Source organism: Quercus suber, unplaced genomic scaffold (assembly GCF_002906115.3).
Source record: "Quercus suber isolate HL8 unplaced genomic scaffold, Cork oak 2.0 scaffold_83, whole genome shotgun sequence".
In the NCBI taxonomy this organism is placed as follows: Eukaryota; Viridiplantae; Streptophyta; class Magnoliopsida; order Fagales; family Fagaceae; genus Quercus; species Quercus suber.
In genome coordinates, this window is record NW_027069548.1 from 1,333,137 (window position 1) to 1,351,271 (window position 18,135).

Here is an 18,135-nt window from a genome sequence, read left to right on the forward strand (position 1 = left end):
AAATGAAGAAGATGAAGGGGCTGTAGAAATAGAGGCCAGCGAAACAAAGGAAAATAAGAAGAAATGCGTAGCAGAGACAAATACGAAGAAAAGGAGGAAAAAACGAGGTAAGAGTGAGGAGGTGGATCTTGAAATTTGGGGAGTTTTCTGAGTTTTTTTTGTTTCACCCGGTATCTATTTTCCGACCGAAACCCGGTATTTATCCCGGTATTCCCGAAATGGCTCCAGTACAGCCGGTATTTAAACCGAAACGAAACAAGAGCATTTTTGTACCGGTCTAAGCACCGGTATGGCAAATTCCGGCGGTACTAGCCGGTACGGTACGAAATTAACTTTCTTAAATTCTTCTTAATATGATGGTAAATGACAATTATCTTGTTGTCTTTGGCCTACTATTAGAAGTTTCCATGCATAAACCTATGTAGCGAAAGATTTAATGCAAATTCGCCACAAATGGCTCATTTATTTCCAAAGGCAGCCACCGATTAAGGCCATCTGGAAGAAAAAAAAAAAAAAAAAAAAAAAAAAAAAAAAAAAAATTGTGGCTCTTGTTTCTTTGACAACTTGGTCAATTGGTAACAGCGGCCTTATGGGTACGGAAGTAACATTCCACACACAAAATTGGGGAGACTTGGGAAATGATTGTGGCTCTTGTTTCTTTGACAACATGATCAATTGGTCAATAACGAACCAACTATAGCTCTCGAAATGAACTGAAAATTCAAATTTCCTCTCCACCACGGCATGAAGATAATGAGGAGGAAAATTAAATAAATGTCACTTCCTTCGCTCTCATGGTCTTGCTGTAATGAATATGACATATATTAATATTAGACACAGGTCTCACCAAGGTGTTTGGACTGACTTTTTCAAAGTCTACCATCTCAAATCACTCGGTTAAGAGCCCCTTAACTTTCTCTTATTAAAGCTCTTATCTTTGTTCTTGTTTGCGTTCCTCTTACTACATTTGTCAACTCTCAAAAATCCCATAATGGTCTTAGCAATGTCTTTTGCTTTCCTTCTCTTCTTTCCTATTGTTGTTCAATCTCAAGCTGCTGAATTCATTTTTAATGGATTCAATGGTAGTGAAATGTCTCGCATCAGCCTAGAGGGAGCCTCTATTGTCAAGCCTAGTGGTGTACTTAAGCTCACTAATGCATCAAACGATGTTATAGGCCATGCATTCTATACAAACCCCATTGATATGTACAGTAACTCTTCTTTGTACCCAAATGCTTCTTCTTTCAGCACATCATTTGTTTTTGCAATAAAACCATCAACCTCTAGCCCAGGTGGCTATGGCCTTGCCTTCACTTTGTCACCCTCCAAGCAATTCCCTGGAGCTCAGCCTGAGCATTACCTTGGACTTTTCAACCCCTCCAATGATGGAAATGCTTCAAACCATGTCTTTGCAGTTGAATTCGATACAGTTAAAGGGTACAAAAAGAACTCAGATACGAAAGGAAACCATGTGGGAGTCAACATCAATAGCGTGGATTCAAATATATCTTCGGCTGCTGGTTATTATGACCAAGACAAAGATGCAAATCTCAATGAACTGACTTTAGACAGCGGTGATCCTCTTCGTGCCTGGATTGAATATGATGGTGTGAAAAAAGTTGTGAATGTTACAATATCTACTTCCTTGGAAGAGGAACGCAAACCAACTAAACCCCTCATTTCCCATCCCATAAACTTGACACCAGTTCTTAAGGAGACTATGTATGCTGGCTTCTCTGCTGCAACAGGCCAAAAAACAAGCTTTCATTACATTTTAGGATGGAGTTTTTCAACGAATATAACTGCTCCTTCACTCAATATTTCTCAACTTCCTTTGCCCCCTCCAATGGAGAATAGTTCATCGGCTAACAAACCCCAAGTGAAGGTAGTGATTGCCAGTTTATCTGCTGCTCACCACCCTCATTCTGTTGGGGATTCTGTTCTTTTTTACATGTTTCAAAAAGATGGGGCAGCATCAGAGGCTTGAGGACTGGGAGTTGGATTGTCCTCACAGGTTTCAATACAAGGATCTTTATGCAGCAACGAAGGGTTTCAAAGAGACTGAAGTTATTGGAGTTGGAGGCTTTGGTGCAGTCTACAAAGGTATGAATGAATTACTAATCTACTCCTTCCGTCCCGAATTATTTGGCCTAGTTAAAAAAAAAAAAAAACCCAATTATTTAATAAAACATCATTAACTACCTTATCTCTTTGAAAAGGTTAAAAATTTCCTAAATTACCCTTAAACAAATTTATTTTTCTTTGTTGAAGGTTTATTTTAATCTTTAAATTTGAATAAAGATGGCATGTATAGTGGATTTCAAAATTTAGGTTTTTAATTTAAAAAAAATGCTCCCACAAATAAATTAAGGGCATAAAGGGAATGTTAGTAAATTAATGGTGTTTTAACTTTTCAAACAGGACATAATTTTGGGACATTTCAAAAAAAGAATACAAGCCAAACAATTTGGGACGAAAAAAGTATATAATATCTAATTGTTAAGCCTAATATTTATTGATGTTATGCTCTTGTTGAACCATATTAGCACAACATTTCCATCAATTCAATCCATTGTGGCCCACTTTTTTCCATTTTGGTACACTTATGGTCCATCTTAAGAAGGGTTTGGGATTAATACTTATAAAGTCTTATATACTATTTTCATTTTTCACTATCACACTCTCCTTGTGCGTGGATCTAAACTCTCGCTTAATAACTAAGACCCAACACGTGGAATTTTTTCAATGTTTTAAATGGGAGGAAGAGGAGAGACAAACATCAAACTCAATACCACCTACTCTCATATTATAATAAATTACCAATTCTCCCAAAAAATTTATTTATTATAAATATGAATTTAATTATTTAATCATATTCTAACAGGTATTGTACCAGCCACTGGAAGCGAAGTTGCTGTGAAGAAGATAGTGCATAATTCAATCCAAGGAATGAGAGAATTTGCAGCAGAGATTGAAAGCTTGGGAAGGTTAAGACACAAGAACCTGGTCAATCTCCAAGGATGGTGCAAGCGTAAAAATGATCTCCTTATAGTCTACGATTATATTCCCAATGGTAGCCTAGACTCGCTGATTTTCAAACCCAAAAACAACTTTGTGTTGACTTGGGACACAAGGTACAATATCCTCAAAGGCATTGCTACAGGATTACTGTATCTGCATGAAGAATGGGAGCAAGTTGTGATCCACAGAGACGTGAAGTCCAGCAATGTTTTGATAGATGCTGAACTGAATGCAAGGCTAGGTGACTTTGGTCTTGCCAGGCTATTTGATCATGACAAATTGTCACACACCACCAATGTTGTTGGCACAATTGGATACATTGCCCCAGAATTGGCTCGCACGGGTAAGGTATCTACAAGTTCTGATGTGTTTGCTTATGGGATTTTACTCCTTGAAGTGGTTACTGGGAGAAGACCAATTGGCTCGAGCAATTTCGTTTTGGTTGACTGGGTTATGGAATGTCATCAATTGGGTCAAATTCTAGATGCACTTGATCCAAAGTTGAACTCAAATTACTTGGTTGATGAGGCCGAGTTGGTTTTGGAATTGGGTTTACTTTGTTCTCATCACAAACCAGAAGCTAGGCCTACCATGAGACAAGTGACTCGGTATCTTAGTGGGGATGACCCACTTCCTGCCGTGGTTGACTGGGGCTCAGTTGATTTTCGAAGTGTCAGTAAAATGAACTCGAGAAATTTAGAAGTAATTTCTGGTTATATGACCACAACTTCGTCTCATCCATCAAGCATTGGAGACATCACTTCCAGTTCTATAGACGCTGGTAGATAGTAAGGAGCTTCAAAACTTTCCATTTTTTGAGGTATATCAGCTTGTACATCCTGGAGTAATCAAATCTTCCAGTCTCCCTATGTTCATAATTTCCTATTTTCTAAGATAGGAAAATAGAAGGGGAGACAAAATTTAAGTTCAATACCTTAGGGAAACCTAAAACACAACACATATATACTCAAGTTTCGCTCTTAAAGTATCCCTTGAACCCCAAGTTTGAAATTCATTTGTAACAAAAGTCATCATTCTACATTGACTATAGATTTTATTACATTAATCCCTCAGTCCAGTCGTCCCCAATTATTTAGACTAAGAAGAGTACTTCTTGTTTCGGCATTATGCATGATGATAATCAAACAACTTCACAGAAATGCACTCCATTAGGTTAATTCTCAATTATTTGGACTAAGAACAGTAAAGTCTTGTCTCGGCTCCATGCATGATGATAGATATAATGGGAAACCGAAAACAACTTCACAGATTTGCACGACTTGATTTATCCCCCATTATTTGGACTAGGAACAGCGAAGTCTTGTCCTGGCTTTTTGCATGATGATCATGAACTGAAAAATACTTTACAGAATTCCACCATTAGATACAACTTATTTTGCTAAAAACTGAAAATATTATAACAAAATAATTTTTAAATGTGTTAATAGTGTCGTGAAACCCATTTATAATTTTTTTTGAATAAAATAATTGTGAATCCCGTGAACAGTGCACCCCATGAATAGTGCACTGTCTCCTCAAAGCTGTCTCGCAGGTGCATCAAAAAAAAAAAAAAGCTGAAATGCATTTTGCTTGGAGACGTGGACACAAAACACAGTACCCAAACTCAACCTAATTCATTACCCAAAAGACCATTTAAATTTTGAAGAAAACATATTCCCTTGAAATTGGAAATTTTTTATGCATCTGAAAGTACCCGTTTTGGTTGACAAGAAAATGTGACCACAAAGATCAACAATACATGCATATTATTCGTACCTCTATAGTGTTTACTGTTCAGTCACCATTGATAACAAAATATTATCACGTCATAAAGTTGTGCAACCATGGAGATGTTATTCCCTGTGTTTCGGGTGTATATGCTTTTGTAGGTGGGTGTGAGGGACTCGCTTTGAGCGAAAAGGCATATACACCCAAAACAAGATATAATTTTTTGTAGAGATGACTCATGAGGCAGTTGAATGGGGAATTAGAAAAGCACTCTAAAAATAGAGGATGGAATACATGAAAATAACTCAACAAACCACTGATCAGTGGACGCATTGAACTAAACCAACGTTCAATAACACAGTAGCAGGCCACCCATCTAGTATGGAATTAACAACGTTCCCTCCCTAACCCCACTGACAGCGGATTTTAGAAGTTTCTCACAATTCAAAAACTCAAATCCGCAATACACAGGACACATTGATGAACTCAACTTCGTTCAAGTTCCCTTAAGCTTTACTTTACCCAAGACTAGGAAAAAATAGACCCATTTAGAAGGAGAAATATTTAAAAACACTACTTAACAGACTACCTCTCTACTTGCAAACACGGCTGGCTTGGCTTCATCTCATGAAACCATGACACGTCCAATCATCCCCTGGGTCCAAGTTGCAGTCTCCTTGAGCTGTTCATCATCGGATTGAAGACACTCGCCCAAAAATTCAATATAGAATGCACGATCTCTAAACAGGAGCTTTGTGTTCGGACCAAGTGCATCTGCAAGATCACCCATCACAGCAACTGCAGCCTTTGTCACACTCTCGTCTCTGCAAAATATGAAAGCAAAACTATGAGACTTTTAAAGAAACAAATGTAGGAAGAACAGAGACGAAAAGGAATGAAAAGAAAGAAATAATACCTCTGTCTGTCCAAGAAGACCAGTTCTATAAACTGCAAGAGATGTGCAGCATATGGCAACATCACCTCAGGCTTTGAGTTCTTAAAGCCTTGGAGAATACCAGAGTAAGCTTCAAAGATGCTACGCCTGAGCTGGTTGCCATACTCCATAAACTCTTCATCATTGAGATCAATCTGTGCACAGATTTGGGAAGCTTGCTGCATCGCTGTTACTGCATAAGAGACATATCTCTCAAAATGCTCTCCTATGGCAAGTGCAATGTCCCCAAAGCAAGAGAATATGGGAGGCTTGACAGACCGGTGCAGTTCATTACTGCCAAGATCATTGAGAAGGTGTTTCATGATCCCATCACAGAACTGCAAGACCTTGTCATCCAATGCACGACAAATGTCACCAACCACCCCAACAGTGATGGAGCAAACCTGGTATTCCTCAAAATTCTGCAGTCCCATCTCCAAATAGGGGTAGAACTCACGCATATAGTTCTCGAAATTTGGTCCACAGGCATAAGCAAGCGCACCAATTGCAAGCATTGCTTCCTCATGCACCGTAGAGCTACGACAAGCAAACACCCTCAGGAACAATGTCATAATCTTATCTGCTTCCTGTAGTATTATGGACTTGGTTTCGTCTGTACTGCTAAGTTTCTGGATAATGACCTGAAGAACACCACAGAGAGAAGCTTGCAAGTCACCTTGCTTTTCCCTATCATCTGTTGAGACAATCTGAAGCTGTAGAGTCTGCTCCAACTTATTCATAATGACAGGGAGCAGGTGTTCTATGATGCGAGATGTCTCTGCAACATTTGAACACCTGATCACTTCATTCAAGGTTTCATATGCAGATGACCTGAGCTTAGAGTCACCGCCATCTGTACGATCAGCAGTCCTAATAAGGTAAGTGATGATCTCTGTAAGGAATGGTGTAAGAAGAGAGGAACTTGGTACAGCATCCTCATATCCCTGGGCAAGGTAATAAATTGCCCCACAGACCTTTTCTGCTACATTTGGAGTGTCATTAATACTTTCCATCAATACTGAAAGAACCTGTCTAATGTTCTCAGAAGAAATCACAGAAAATCCACTAGCTGGACAGTGTAATAACTCAAAAATACGACCGAGAGTCCAAGCAGTAGTGTCTCTGACATGGTTGTTTTCATCCTTCATTGCCTTAAGCATAAAATCCAGACCTGCATGGACCAAGGGAGTGAGCTTGTCAATGGTTGGGCCTTCAAGGATTGAGCCAAAGGCATATGTAGCTGCCTCACGACAATGCCAATCCGGCTTTGATATGTTAGCCTCGATAAAAGGCATCACAAGGGGCACAATTGCATCCCCAACAGTTCTCGCAACAAGACCAAGACAAGTCCCACCAGCCATGGATAAATTCCAAATGCTGTCATCCTGATCCTGGTCTTCTTCCTGCTTCAGTAAAGTTTCTAACAACATAGGAACTAAAGACGATAGAGCCTTCTCAATGAAATGGGAATTAGGAGGCTCAGAGTCCCCACTCTCAGGGTTCTCATACTCTTGAAGCTCTATCTCTTCATCACAGATGGAACTCCAGAACTCGATTGCTTGGAGGGCAACAGCCTCTTCATCTCCTTTTACTGCATTGGATGTAAGCTCAAAGAGAGCCTGCATGTAAGGCTCAAGCTTCTCATAGTATGTTGATGCTATTGAAACAAGACACTCAAAAGCAACCTGCCGGATCTCCACCTCCTTGGAAATGGCCGTCTCACATACCATTTTCATGATGTAATTCCGCTCCATATCATTTTCAAAGTTGGTCTGAGCAAAATCTAGAGCGTTATATAGAGCCTTTGTCGCTGCAAGACGGACTTCAGGACTATGCTCAGCAAGGTTCATCCCTTGCACTACAGCAGTGAGAACAGAATTTACTTCATCTTGCACAAGATCCTCATGAGAAATCTCCTCACACACATATCCAAGAGTTTCCAATGTTGCCTGTTTCAAACTGGCTGGCCTATCTTGATGAGTCATATTGGTAAGCAAGGATGCAATTAGCTCAGGCCACAGCTTCTTTGGAATTTCAATAGAAGCAATTTTAGCAATCACTTGTGCAGAAGTGTGCCTTGCCTCTGTTGCAGCTGACCCAAGAGTTCTTAGGAGCAAATCTTTGATTTGGGATTTAATGGAAATGTCAATTTCCATCCATTTTTGAACAAGATGCTCCTTTCTAACAGCATCTTTAGCATCTAATGAGTTCTTAAGCACAATACCAGCAAGCCTACGGGATTCAATTGGTTTCTCATCGTTTGCAAGCTCAACTGACAAGGAGAGAAGAAAGGAAGGAAGGTTCTGCTCTTGAAATCGTGTAAGATTGGCCTCTGCTTCAGTACGGACATTTGCATCAGGTGACTGAGCAGACAGTAGGAACTGGGTGATCTCCAAAGCCATTCTGTCCAAATTGCAATAAAAGAGCACATTAAAATTTTTTAAAAGTGACTTAATAAAAACCGGTTGACCTTTACACCCAATAGATTGTAATTAAACAAGGCTTTTGGAAACTTAAAAAACAAGAGAATGGTTAGGGAATAAGCAAATGTAATATTCCTTGCACAAAATACTTCGTCTACATGTGTGATATTGATATTGAGCCATGCCCAACAAATTAAAAAGTTTTTGAATAAAAACTGGTTGACCTTTACACAGCATTAAATTATAATTAAACAAGGCTTTTGAAAACTTAATAAACAAGACAATGGTTAGGGAATAGGTGCATGCAATCTATTCCGTGCACAAATCACTTCCCGTACATGTGTGATATTGATATTGAACCATACATAACATATAGCAGGCTATGGATTATGTTTTACAACTTTAGTTTGCAGGTTTTATATCCATGAAAATAACAGCAATTCACGCGAAGAACAACCAGTTTGTTGAAACCAAAAACTGAAGAACCAAACAGCAATTCCCATCAAAATTTGTGACAGTATCAGGTACCAATAATTCAGAAAGAAATATTTGCCCTCTGACATGCAAAATTTTCATCATAGATGCATAAATTATTCAAAATTATTCCATTCAGTATACATTTCTCAACCAAAGAATCAGATTTCTAAATTCTCACAAGGCCCGCCCAGAATTCCTTACCAACCAAACACACAATTCCTTTTGCTAATCAACTCGTTCACCTCCAAACTCAATCATTTCAAACCGAAGCTTAAACCCTAAAAATAAACACTCTAACCAAAACCACACAATCCGCAACAATCCAATGCACAATTCAAAAATTAAAACCGGTATGAACAAATTAAACCTCAGATCCAAGCAGAACCAGCCAAAAAAAAAAAAAAACCCTAAAAACAAGGCATAATCACAAAAACAAAATGCAAAAAAAACCCTAAAACATCGAACTCGGTCAAAAACACAGAAAACAAAGCCACAAAAGTCATAGATCTATTCGTATAAACCGTAGATGAGAGAGCAAGTACAAGTACCTTAAATCGGAGAGAGCCTCCAAAACCCTAAATACAAAGCTAGGGTTTCACACACACACTCTCTCTCTCTCACTTGGAGAATCGGCTTCTTAAACTCTGAACTCTGAGAGAAAGAGAAAACGAGAAATGATTTGATTTGTGTGTGTGAGTGTTTGGGTGTTTATATATATATATATAGTGAGAGAGAGAGTTTTTAGTTATATTTGAGGGGACTTTGGTGACTCTCTCTGTGTATTTCGAATGCTAAGAAAGAAGCGGGAGAGAGAGGGAGAGAGTGTTGTGAGAAATTAAATTAAAATTTGGAAATAAAATAAAAAGTGTGTTTTGTTGTGTAAAAACAACGGGCAGGTTTTTTTTTTTTTTTTTTTTTTTTTTTTTTTCTGNAAGCACAAGATTTGTGGTGTAAAGAGCCCTATCCGGCAAGACTCTTTAAAAGTGCAACCTCAATGTAGGGAAAAGCCAAAGAAACATAGTTCATCCTCTAGTAAGCCTTTACCGATGTAGATAAAGATACCTGAGACTAATGAATTTTTTTTTTTTCCTTCTCTTATTTTTGTTGTTTGAACTTCTTTGAGCAAAAACAGTAATTGTGATTGGCATCATTTAAGAATGTAATAAATAAATGTCTGAATTACTTTTTAATGATTTGTGACACATCAATTTATAAGACTTATGTAGTGAAATTTATAGCATCTTGGTATAACTTTTGTTTAAATGGTATAGCTGCATGAGTTAGGATCGGAGAGAGTTTAATCTTAGTAGTCTGAAATTCATAACCCATATGACTGTTGAGAATTAATATTGTCATGTTGGCACTTGTGGATGAATTGGTGCTTGGGCCATGAGAGATTGCAGATGTACGATAGGCAGACATTAGAACATGCATACTGCATAGTTTTTGTTTTTGATGTTGTCTTTTGGTCCTGATGCAACCTGGGCTATCGGTTTTTGCAACCGTTCCCTTTGTACTCATGCTCACACTGCTTTTCCAATTGGTAATGAAATGATGAGTTGGAGATCCCAAAAAAAAATATTGGTTCTTGTGCCCACAATAATGAAAACCATTTCCAAATTCATCAATTTTAGGATATAAACTGCCAACATAGAATTTTTGATTTGGTTGCTATTTACTTTACAAAGTAGAACATCAAGATTGAGGGGAACAACAGACTCAAAGTACTAACTAACCCCAAAAAAAAGAAAAAAAAGAAAAGTTAATCTTATGCTGCTCGGCAGCTCGTAACCACAAGTTGTCGTTCGTAGGTTCATATTTGTAGATATTTTACTTATTTGTCATGTTTTCTTTATGTGTGTGAATGAAGTGGAAAGCTTGCTCTTCATGTTTGCCTTATTTCTTTAGGATGTTCATATATCGAGTAGCTGTCTTATAAAAACAAAATTGGTCTCAGTTTCATATAAACCACTTTATATTGGGTTTTCACCTCAAATTTGATAATTATGATTTGTGACTTAGACAACTAATAGAATTCTAAATCTAACTTTGTGCTTACTAATGGAATTTTAAATTATCATCCAAAATTTCATGTATGACTCGGGTAGCAACTAGGAGATAGAATATGGAATAACTTGTAGACCATGATTGCAAGCCTAGATATATAAACTTGATTGAGAGAGAGCTGCTGTTCAATCCTCTCTCTCGGGTTGGTTTTTTTTTTATTTTTTTACATGCGTGACATGAGTGGGCGTTAATTTATTTAACTGCATACTAACAAATGTATCAATTTGACAAATGTGTGAAATTCATAGAATAAATTGATTAAAATAAAGTTAAAGAGATGTAATAACTACTGCCTCAAAATTTAGGGAGGTGTCAGAGCATTTTTTCATAAATAAAATAATTAATTTGAAAAATGAATCAAACAAAGGATAAATTATTAGGTCTACTAGGAGGATTGTTGACGTGGTCTTCCCTAACCTCCCAACCTGTTATTTATACAAATGTGACATCACTTGGTAATTTTTTTATTTTATTTTTTATTCCTTGTGCTGATTAGGAAGTTCACTAACACATTTGCTTAGATAATATTGTCTTATTACTTGGGAGGACTACGTCAGCATTCCTCTCGATGGACTTAATAATTTCTCCAAATAAAGAGGGCCAAAATGGAGAAAAAAGAGAGAGGTAAAAGCCTAGAATAAAAGTAATCCCAAAATGAAAAATGTACTTTTATTCTTTATTTCTTTTTTAGGAGATTGGTCTTTGAATTTCTAAGCATGAAAATAATTTTTTTTAAAGAATAAAAGTACCATAAAAGGATATAAGAGTTAAGAGGGGTCTTTTTTGCGTAAAAGCATCAATTTTGAAAATATTTAGAGAAAAAGCATCAGGTCAAACTTATTTAATTATGTAGCATGTATTTTGGAACTCGGGTTTGTCAAACTCGAGTTTCAAGCATTATGGTAATTTGACTAAACATAATACTTAAAACTTAAATGTCAAACTCGAGTTCCAAAAATGTATTACATAACTAAATAAGTTTGCTTAGGGGTTATTTAGCAAAATTTTCCAAGTTAAGAGATAAGACCAAACAAGATTTTATTAGGGGAATGGGCCGGAACTCAATGGTGATATATGAGCTTCGAAGCCCAACAATTGAAACGGATAAGGGCAAAACCAACGGTCGGATTCACACGTACGAATTCCCACACACGTGGGAGATTTCAAACTAAAATCAACTAGGGTTTTTTTTTTCCGAGGCGGTGATCCCGGGCAGTCTCGGGCAGGCCAAAGGAGTGACTTCACCTTGTTAAGGACTTTCAAATTCCACAGGCTAGACCAAAACTGTTTGGACCCATCTAAATTAGAAGATGCAGCTAACTCATTGTTCTCAACCTCACACAACAACTTATAACCCAACTTAACTGTGTAGACCCCATGTGTAGAATCCAGCCAATACAAGAAATTTGGTTGTGAAATGGTGCTCAGGGGAATAGATTTAATTTTTTCAACTTTGAAAGGCAGGAACACTTGATCCAATAATTAAGAATTCCACCTGCCCGAATCTTCATCTAACAAATCTGCAACAATACAATCCTTATAAAGAAATTGAACAGGAGAAACCACCTTGCCATCACCAACCCTAGGGAGCCAATTATCCTTATAAATTCGAGCAGTGAAACCATCTCCAATCATTCATTTGGCACCTAAAGAAATAACATGTCTAGCACCAAGGATGCTTTTCCACGCAAAGGAACCAGATTTCTCTTTAGCATCAAACACGGTTCCATTTGGAAAATACTTGGCTTTAAAAACTTTAATGAAAAAGAAATTTGTATCATGAATCAACCTCCAAACTTACTTAGCTAGCATAGCTTCATTGAATTTTCCCAATTCTTTAAAGCCCATTCCACCTTCATAAAGGTAAATGATACACTTTCAAATTAATTATGATCCAATTTAATTCTTAGGATAACTTACACCAATGTTTCACAAAAATGACATCACTCTTAAATATTTATAGACAAAAATGATGACACCTCTAGTATTTGGACAAATAACAAATAAGTACATTTCATCTCACATCATGACTTCCCTTACACAATGTTCTATTTTTATATAAAATATATGTACTCTCTTGTACAAATCTTAAGTGGGTTGTGTCATTTTCAACAAATCTTGAGGAATAAGTGTCATTTCATCTATAGTTTGGATTAAAAAAATTAAAAGAATTGCGCACCATGAAGGAAGTCACAATATGAGAGGATATGTATAAAAATATTTATACAAACCACAAGGAATTCAAACTTTAAAAATAAAAAAAATAAATAAAAAATAATATATTTTTTAATAAAGCTGAGAGCATGGGCTTAATTATTACATTTTATACAGACCTCAAGGAAGAGTGTCATTTTGCAAAATGTTTGGTAGAATCTTGTTTCATGAAAACCCCAAGTGAGATTGATTGAATTTCTGAAAACACCTCCCATTTAAATCCTCAAATTTCCTTCAATTTGAATTCATACACATAGTATTTATAATCCAATGGTCTTAAAAAAACCCGTGTAAGCTACACAAAATTAGATAAATGCCATGTACACATTTGCAAAAAATTGGAGTAAGTAATTCTTAATTGTCAAAAATGAGCAATTCATTACAAGTCTTTGTATTTTGTTGGACCATTGGATTGAGTTGTCCAACCAACCATTTTCAAATGCCCAAACATAATTATATAAAAGCATTTACATTTGATTTGATAATGCAAAATGGCTTTTTAGCTAAATTAGACATCATTGTAGCAACATTTAAAAATTTTAAAAAAAAAATTCTCACACATGCTTGTCTATTATTGTTCACAATTATACATATTCTTCAGTGCCTCTTAAAAAATACACAAACATTGTAGCATATGTAAGGACCCATTTGGTTTAGACATGACTCGGTTTTTATAACTCAATATTCATAACTTATAACTCTAACTCAAATTTCATAACTCATAACTCTAACTCAAATCTCATAACTTATAACCCAAACCCCACTATCACTCAAAAACTCCAAAATTATTGTTTGGTTACAAAACTCGGTCACATATCTCAACTTGTAAGTCCACTTTTTGCCAAAATGGTGGAACCCACCCCACTAACACTACACAGGGGTTATGGTTGCTACTTGCATCCATTTCCTCTTCCCCTCTTTCATATTCTCCCAAGTACATCACCACCGTCAATGGCAAACTTAGAACCCACCATTGTCAACACCACCAACAGCCACAAAATGAAAAAAAAAAAAAAAAAAAAAAATCCAACCATTAGCTACACCTACAAAAAGAAAAAATTTCCAATCATCAATACCACCATCAGTCACACAAACCCACCTCCATCATAGCCCAAACTTCAAACCACAACTAAAAACATAGAAAACCCAAACACACCAACACAAAATCTTCAGATCGATAATTCAAAATTGCCAACCCAAACCCACAAACACGGAAAACCCAAACCCATGAATCCTTAGATCAAAGACCAAAATCACGAAAATGAGGAGTGAGTTTCTATTTCTAGGTATATATTTATGCGTGGATGAACATGGTGAGTGGGTCAAAAGAAGAAAGAAAGAAAGAAAAAGAAGAAGAAAAGAAAGAAAGACAAAACCAGGAAGAAGAGGAGAAAAAAAAATCGTTAGTGGTGCAGTGGGTCTGATGAAGAAAGAAAGAAAGAATGAAGAAGAAGAAGAAGAAAAAAAGGTTGTTGGTTGAGCGGATATGAAGACAAAAGAAAGAAGTAGAGAAAAAACATAAAAATAAAAAAGGAAGCCGGTGGAACTCTGTAGAAGAAGAAAGAAAGAAAGAAAAAGAAAAAATAGTAGTATGACACTGTTACTTGACAGTGACAAGTCAGAAGAATGGGTCCCACAAATTTGATTTTTTTTTACCATTTTACCACTATCACTCAACCAAAATTGTGTTTTCAGTTTCCATTATCCAAACTCAAAATTTTGAGTGATGGAAACAAACATCCAAAACCAAGCCAAACATTGCATCATTTGTGGGACCCATGAGTTTTGGATGATGAATTATGAAAACTGAGTGATATTACTCAGTTTTTGGACTATCCAAACAAGTTCTAAATCTTTTTTTTTTTTTTCACTCTCACACTTTTACTTCTACCATCTTGTTAGTACACCTTTCATCTCTTGCATTATATCTCCTTTGCTCTCTTATAAAATTTGTTTTGTATTTGGTACTACCTTATCACTAATATGGTGAGAACTAAGGTTGTCAAAATCAGGATTCTCCGTAGAATCGTGGGGGTAGGTAGGATCATGAATCGTAGGATCGGATCATGGATTGTAAGATCCTACCTATTTTCATATTTTAAGCAAAAAACCTATTGATAGTGACTTTGTATGTTGAATAATCACTTAAAATATGAATCCATGAATTAAAAATAAAAGATTTACATCATAAAATGTAATTTGCATGAACTACATCGTTATGTCATACTAACAAAACAAAATAGATTTAACTTTTGACATAATGTATCTAAAAGTTTATTACATGTTTGATTAGCAGCTAAGTACCAAAATATTATCTACACATATGGAAAATATTTTCCAAATTCTAAGTTCTAAATCCAAAATAAGTTGCATTAATTAGCAAATAAAAACTAGCTGATTACAAATTTATAATATGTAATCCAAAAGAGAATTCCCATTTTAAGGTAAACTAGCTAATTACAAATATGAATCCAAAAGAGAATTTTCATTCTAAGGTTCTTCTAATCTAATCACTACCATTATCATCACCCATTTCATCATCTATGTCCTTCCCAGTATCAACATCCATAGTGTAATCATCAAAATCCCTAACTCTCTTCAATCTAGGTGGGGGCCCATCACTATCAATAGTATTAGAACCATCATCATTATCATGATATTCATCACTAACATCACGAACTAGCACACTTTTTCCTTTCAGCAACTCTTGAAACCTCATCATCACCTAACATTGATAACCAAAATATACAAATATACAATTTTTTTTTTATAAGTATACAAATATACGATAGTGATTAGTGATCACACATTCAAACTATACATAGGTAACTTGTATAAATATTAGCTATAAAGGAATGCTTTAGAGTTATAAATTAATGCCTTCATTGTCTTCATCAAAATATGCACCATCATCTTTTGAATCTACACCATCTGCTGCTAACTACTCATTATTAGAAGACAAATTCTCCAAACGAATTTCTTCATTTGTATTCAATGGTTTAACTCTTTTCTCTTTTATCTTCAAGTTACAAAGACCAAGTCACTTTTCTTTTTCTTTTTTTTTTGGTGCAAGTAATTTCTCCTTTTTGAATGTACCTATAGTTTTAAGAATTTTAATAGAGAATTCTCAAACAGAGGGGAGGGGGGAAGAAACAAACTTTTAACTAAGAAAGAAAATGAAAAATCATCTTGTCATAATATACCAAAGTCATTTGGTCTTACCATTTCAAACACACTCCAATTTCTTTCACAACTAGAAGAGCTACATGTTAAGCTCAATATTCTTATATCAAAATTTTTCAATTCAGGACAGTCATCTTCATATGAGTCCCACCACTTAGCTAATACATATATGAATTACAATGTTTTAGTCTTAAGAATATAATCTACAACTAATAAAAATGAATTTGAATGCAAAACAAAAAACAAAATAATTACTTGGCTTTTTAGTATTTCTAGCTAGTATGGCAACTTCAATGCCAAAGAATCACTTTGCTTGTTTGAATTTTTCAAGTTGGACATCTATCTTTTTGCTATCACTAACTTCTGGCATTGAAGACACATATATAGTCCAAGTTTAATATTTGAACCCGTATTAAAATAAGGATCAAATAGTATCCCGCAGCATGCAAAGGCTTATGAAGTTGCATTTCCCATCGATAATCAATAATATCCTATATCTCGTTGTAACTACAATTTAAAACAGTAGATATTATATTAAAAAAAAAAACTACTATATATTTAATAAGCTAATGAATTAAAAACAAATGTAAATTTAAAGAAGATATAAATAAAATGGTTATCTCTTTTGAACATTATTGAAATTTTTCTGTATTTCTTCTTTTACATTTTCCATTTCTAGATAAATGAATCCCATTGGAGGTGTATCAAAGTCAACCATGCAAATTACCTTTAAAAGGGGTATTGCAGCCTTCAAGCATTTGACAACAAGTAGCCAAAAGTCGTGGTTATCCATAACTATGGCATGAATTCTTTTCCCTTCTTTTGTTTTTGCAAATTTACTACGCCTCCATTGTTCTGAAGAAAACATTGTCATCAATTCTCCTTTGAACTCATTAAGGCATGACAATGTCAAATATGATGTTGCAAATCTAGCGGCAGCAGGTCTAATCAATTCCTTCCCTTTAGTGAAATCCCTCAACCAATTTAAAAGCATAGATCTAGAATATATGTAAATTGTAATCTTTTTCCCCTTTGCAATTGTGTACTTATGGTCCTTAATCTTTTTTTCAAAATCTTCAAGCATCAAATCCAAGCAATAGGCAGCACATGGAGTCTAAAACAAGGACTTTCTCTTTTGCATCAACATCTCTCCAGCTAGTTTGTAGTTTGTAGCATTGTCAATCACCACTTGTACAATATTCTCCTCTCCAACATTATCCACAACTTCATCTAACATTTGACAAACTTTTTCAGCTATTTTAAATATGTTAGATGTGTCTATAGAGTATAGGAAAATGGTTCCCTTGGGACTATTCACCAAAAAATTACAAGTGGATCTCCTTTTCTTATTAGACCAGCCATCAGACATAATTGAACAACCTGTTTTTTTTCCATTCAACCTTATATTCTTCAAGCATGTCTCCCTAATCTCATGATAGGAAGGAAGCTTGAGGCCAATTTCAAATCTTGAAATCATATCAATCATTCGCAGAAACTCCGGATTTTTGACACAATTAAAAGGAATGGCACTAGCATAGAAGAATCAAGCAATTTGTTGGTTCACTATATCATGTTCTACTTTTTTAAACATACGATTCATTGTTACTTGCATTTTTTTTGTAACAAACTTATCCATGGAGCCTATGCGTATGCCCCTCCCTTTTGATGAATGTAGTTGTTGTACTTCAACTAATTCATCATCACTGCCATTATCCTCTTCTTCTATATTATACCACCTCTTCTTTTTTGTAGATGCTTCAGTTTGGGTAATCAAAAAAAGCCACAAATTTCTCCTTCACCTTTTATAGCACACTACGTGCTGGTTTGGATAACACTGAAAGTTGTGTTGTGTTTTCAGAATTCACGTTTCAGAACTTTTTTTTTTTTTTTTTTTTAAATTTTAGTGCATGAATAGTAAAATCACTGTGCAAGAGACAATTATTACTGTTCACGCATTGTAGCAACACTGTTTACACATTAAAAAATATTAAAAATGGGTCCTATGGTACTATTTATATATTTAAAAATTATTTTGCTACAGTATTTTCAGTAACAATTAGTTTTTAGCAACAATAAGCAATAATAAGT

At 35.5% G+C, this 18,135-nt stretch overlaps 2 protein-coding genes across 2 annotated transcripts; one reads left to right on the forward strand and one right to left on the reverse strand.

The window, feature by feature from the left end:
- Nucleotides 1-971: 971 nt before the first annotated feature.
- Nucleotides 972-3,931, forward strand: LOC112033942 (lectin-domain containing receptor kinase VI.3). Its single transcript, XM_024066722.2, is given in 3 exon segments — nucleotides 972-1,909; nucleotides 1,911-2,103; nucleotides 2,885-3,931. Coding segments are annotated over 3 exon segments (2,037 nt in total). The 5' UTR covers nucleotides 972-991; the 3' UTR covers nucleotides 3,811-3,931.
- A 1,070-nt stretch (nucleotides 3,932-5,001) lies between these two features.
- Nucleotides 5,002-9,436, reverse strand: LOC112033919 (importin subunit beta-1). Its single transcript, XM_024066694.2, has 3 exons — nucleotides 9,132-9,436; nucleotides 5,666-8,086; nucleotides 5,002-5,573 (listed from the first exon to the last, which is right to left on the reverse strand). The coding sequence occupies exons 2-3, from the start codon at nucleotides 8,083-8,085 to the stop codon at nucleotides 5,375-5,377; spliced, it is 2,619 nt and encodes an 872-aa protein (XP_023922462.2). The 5' UTR covers nucleotide 8,086; nucleotides 9,132-9,436; the 3' UTR covers nucleotides 5,002-5,374.
- Between the last annotated feature and the right edge of the window lie 8,699 nt (nucleotides 9,437-18,135).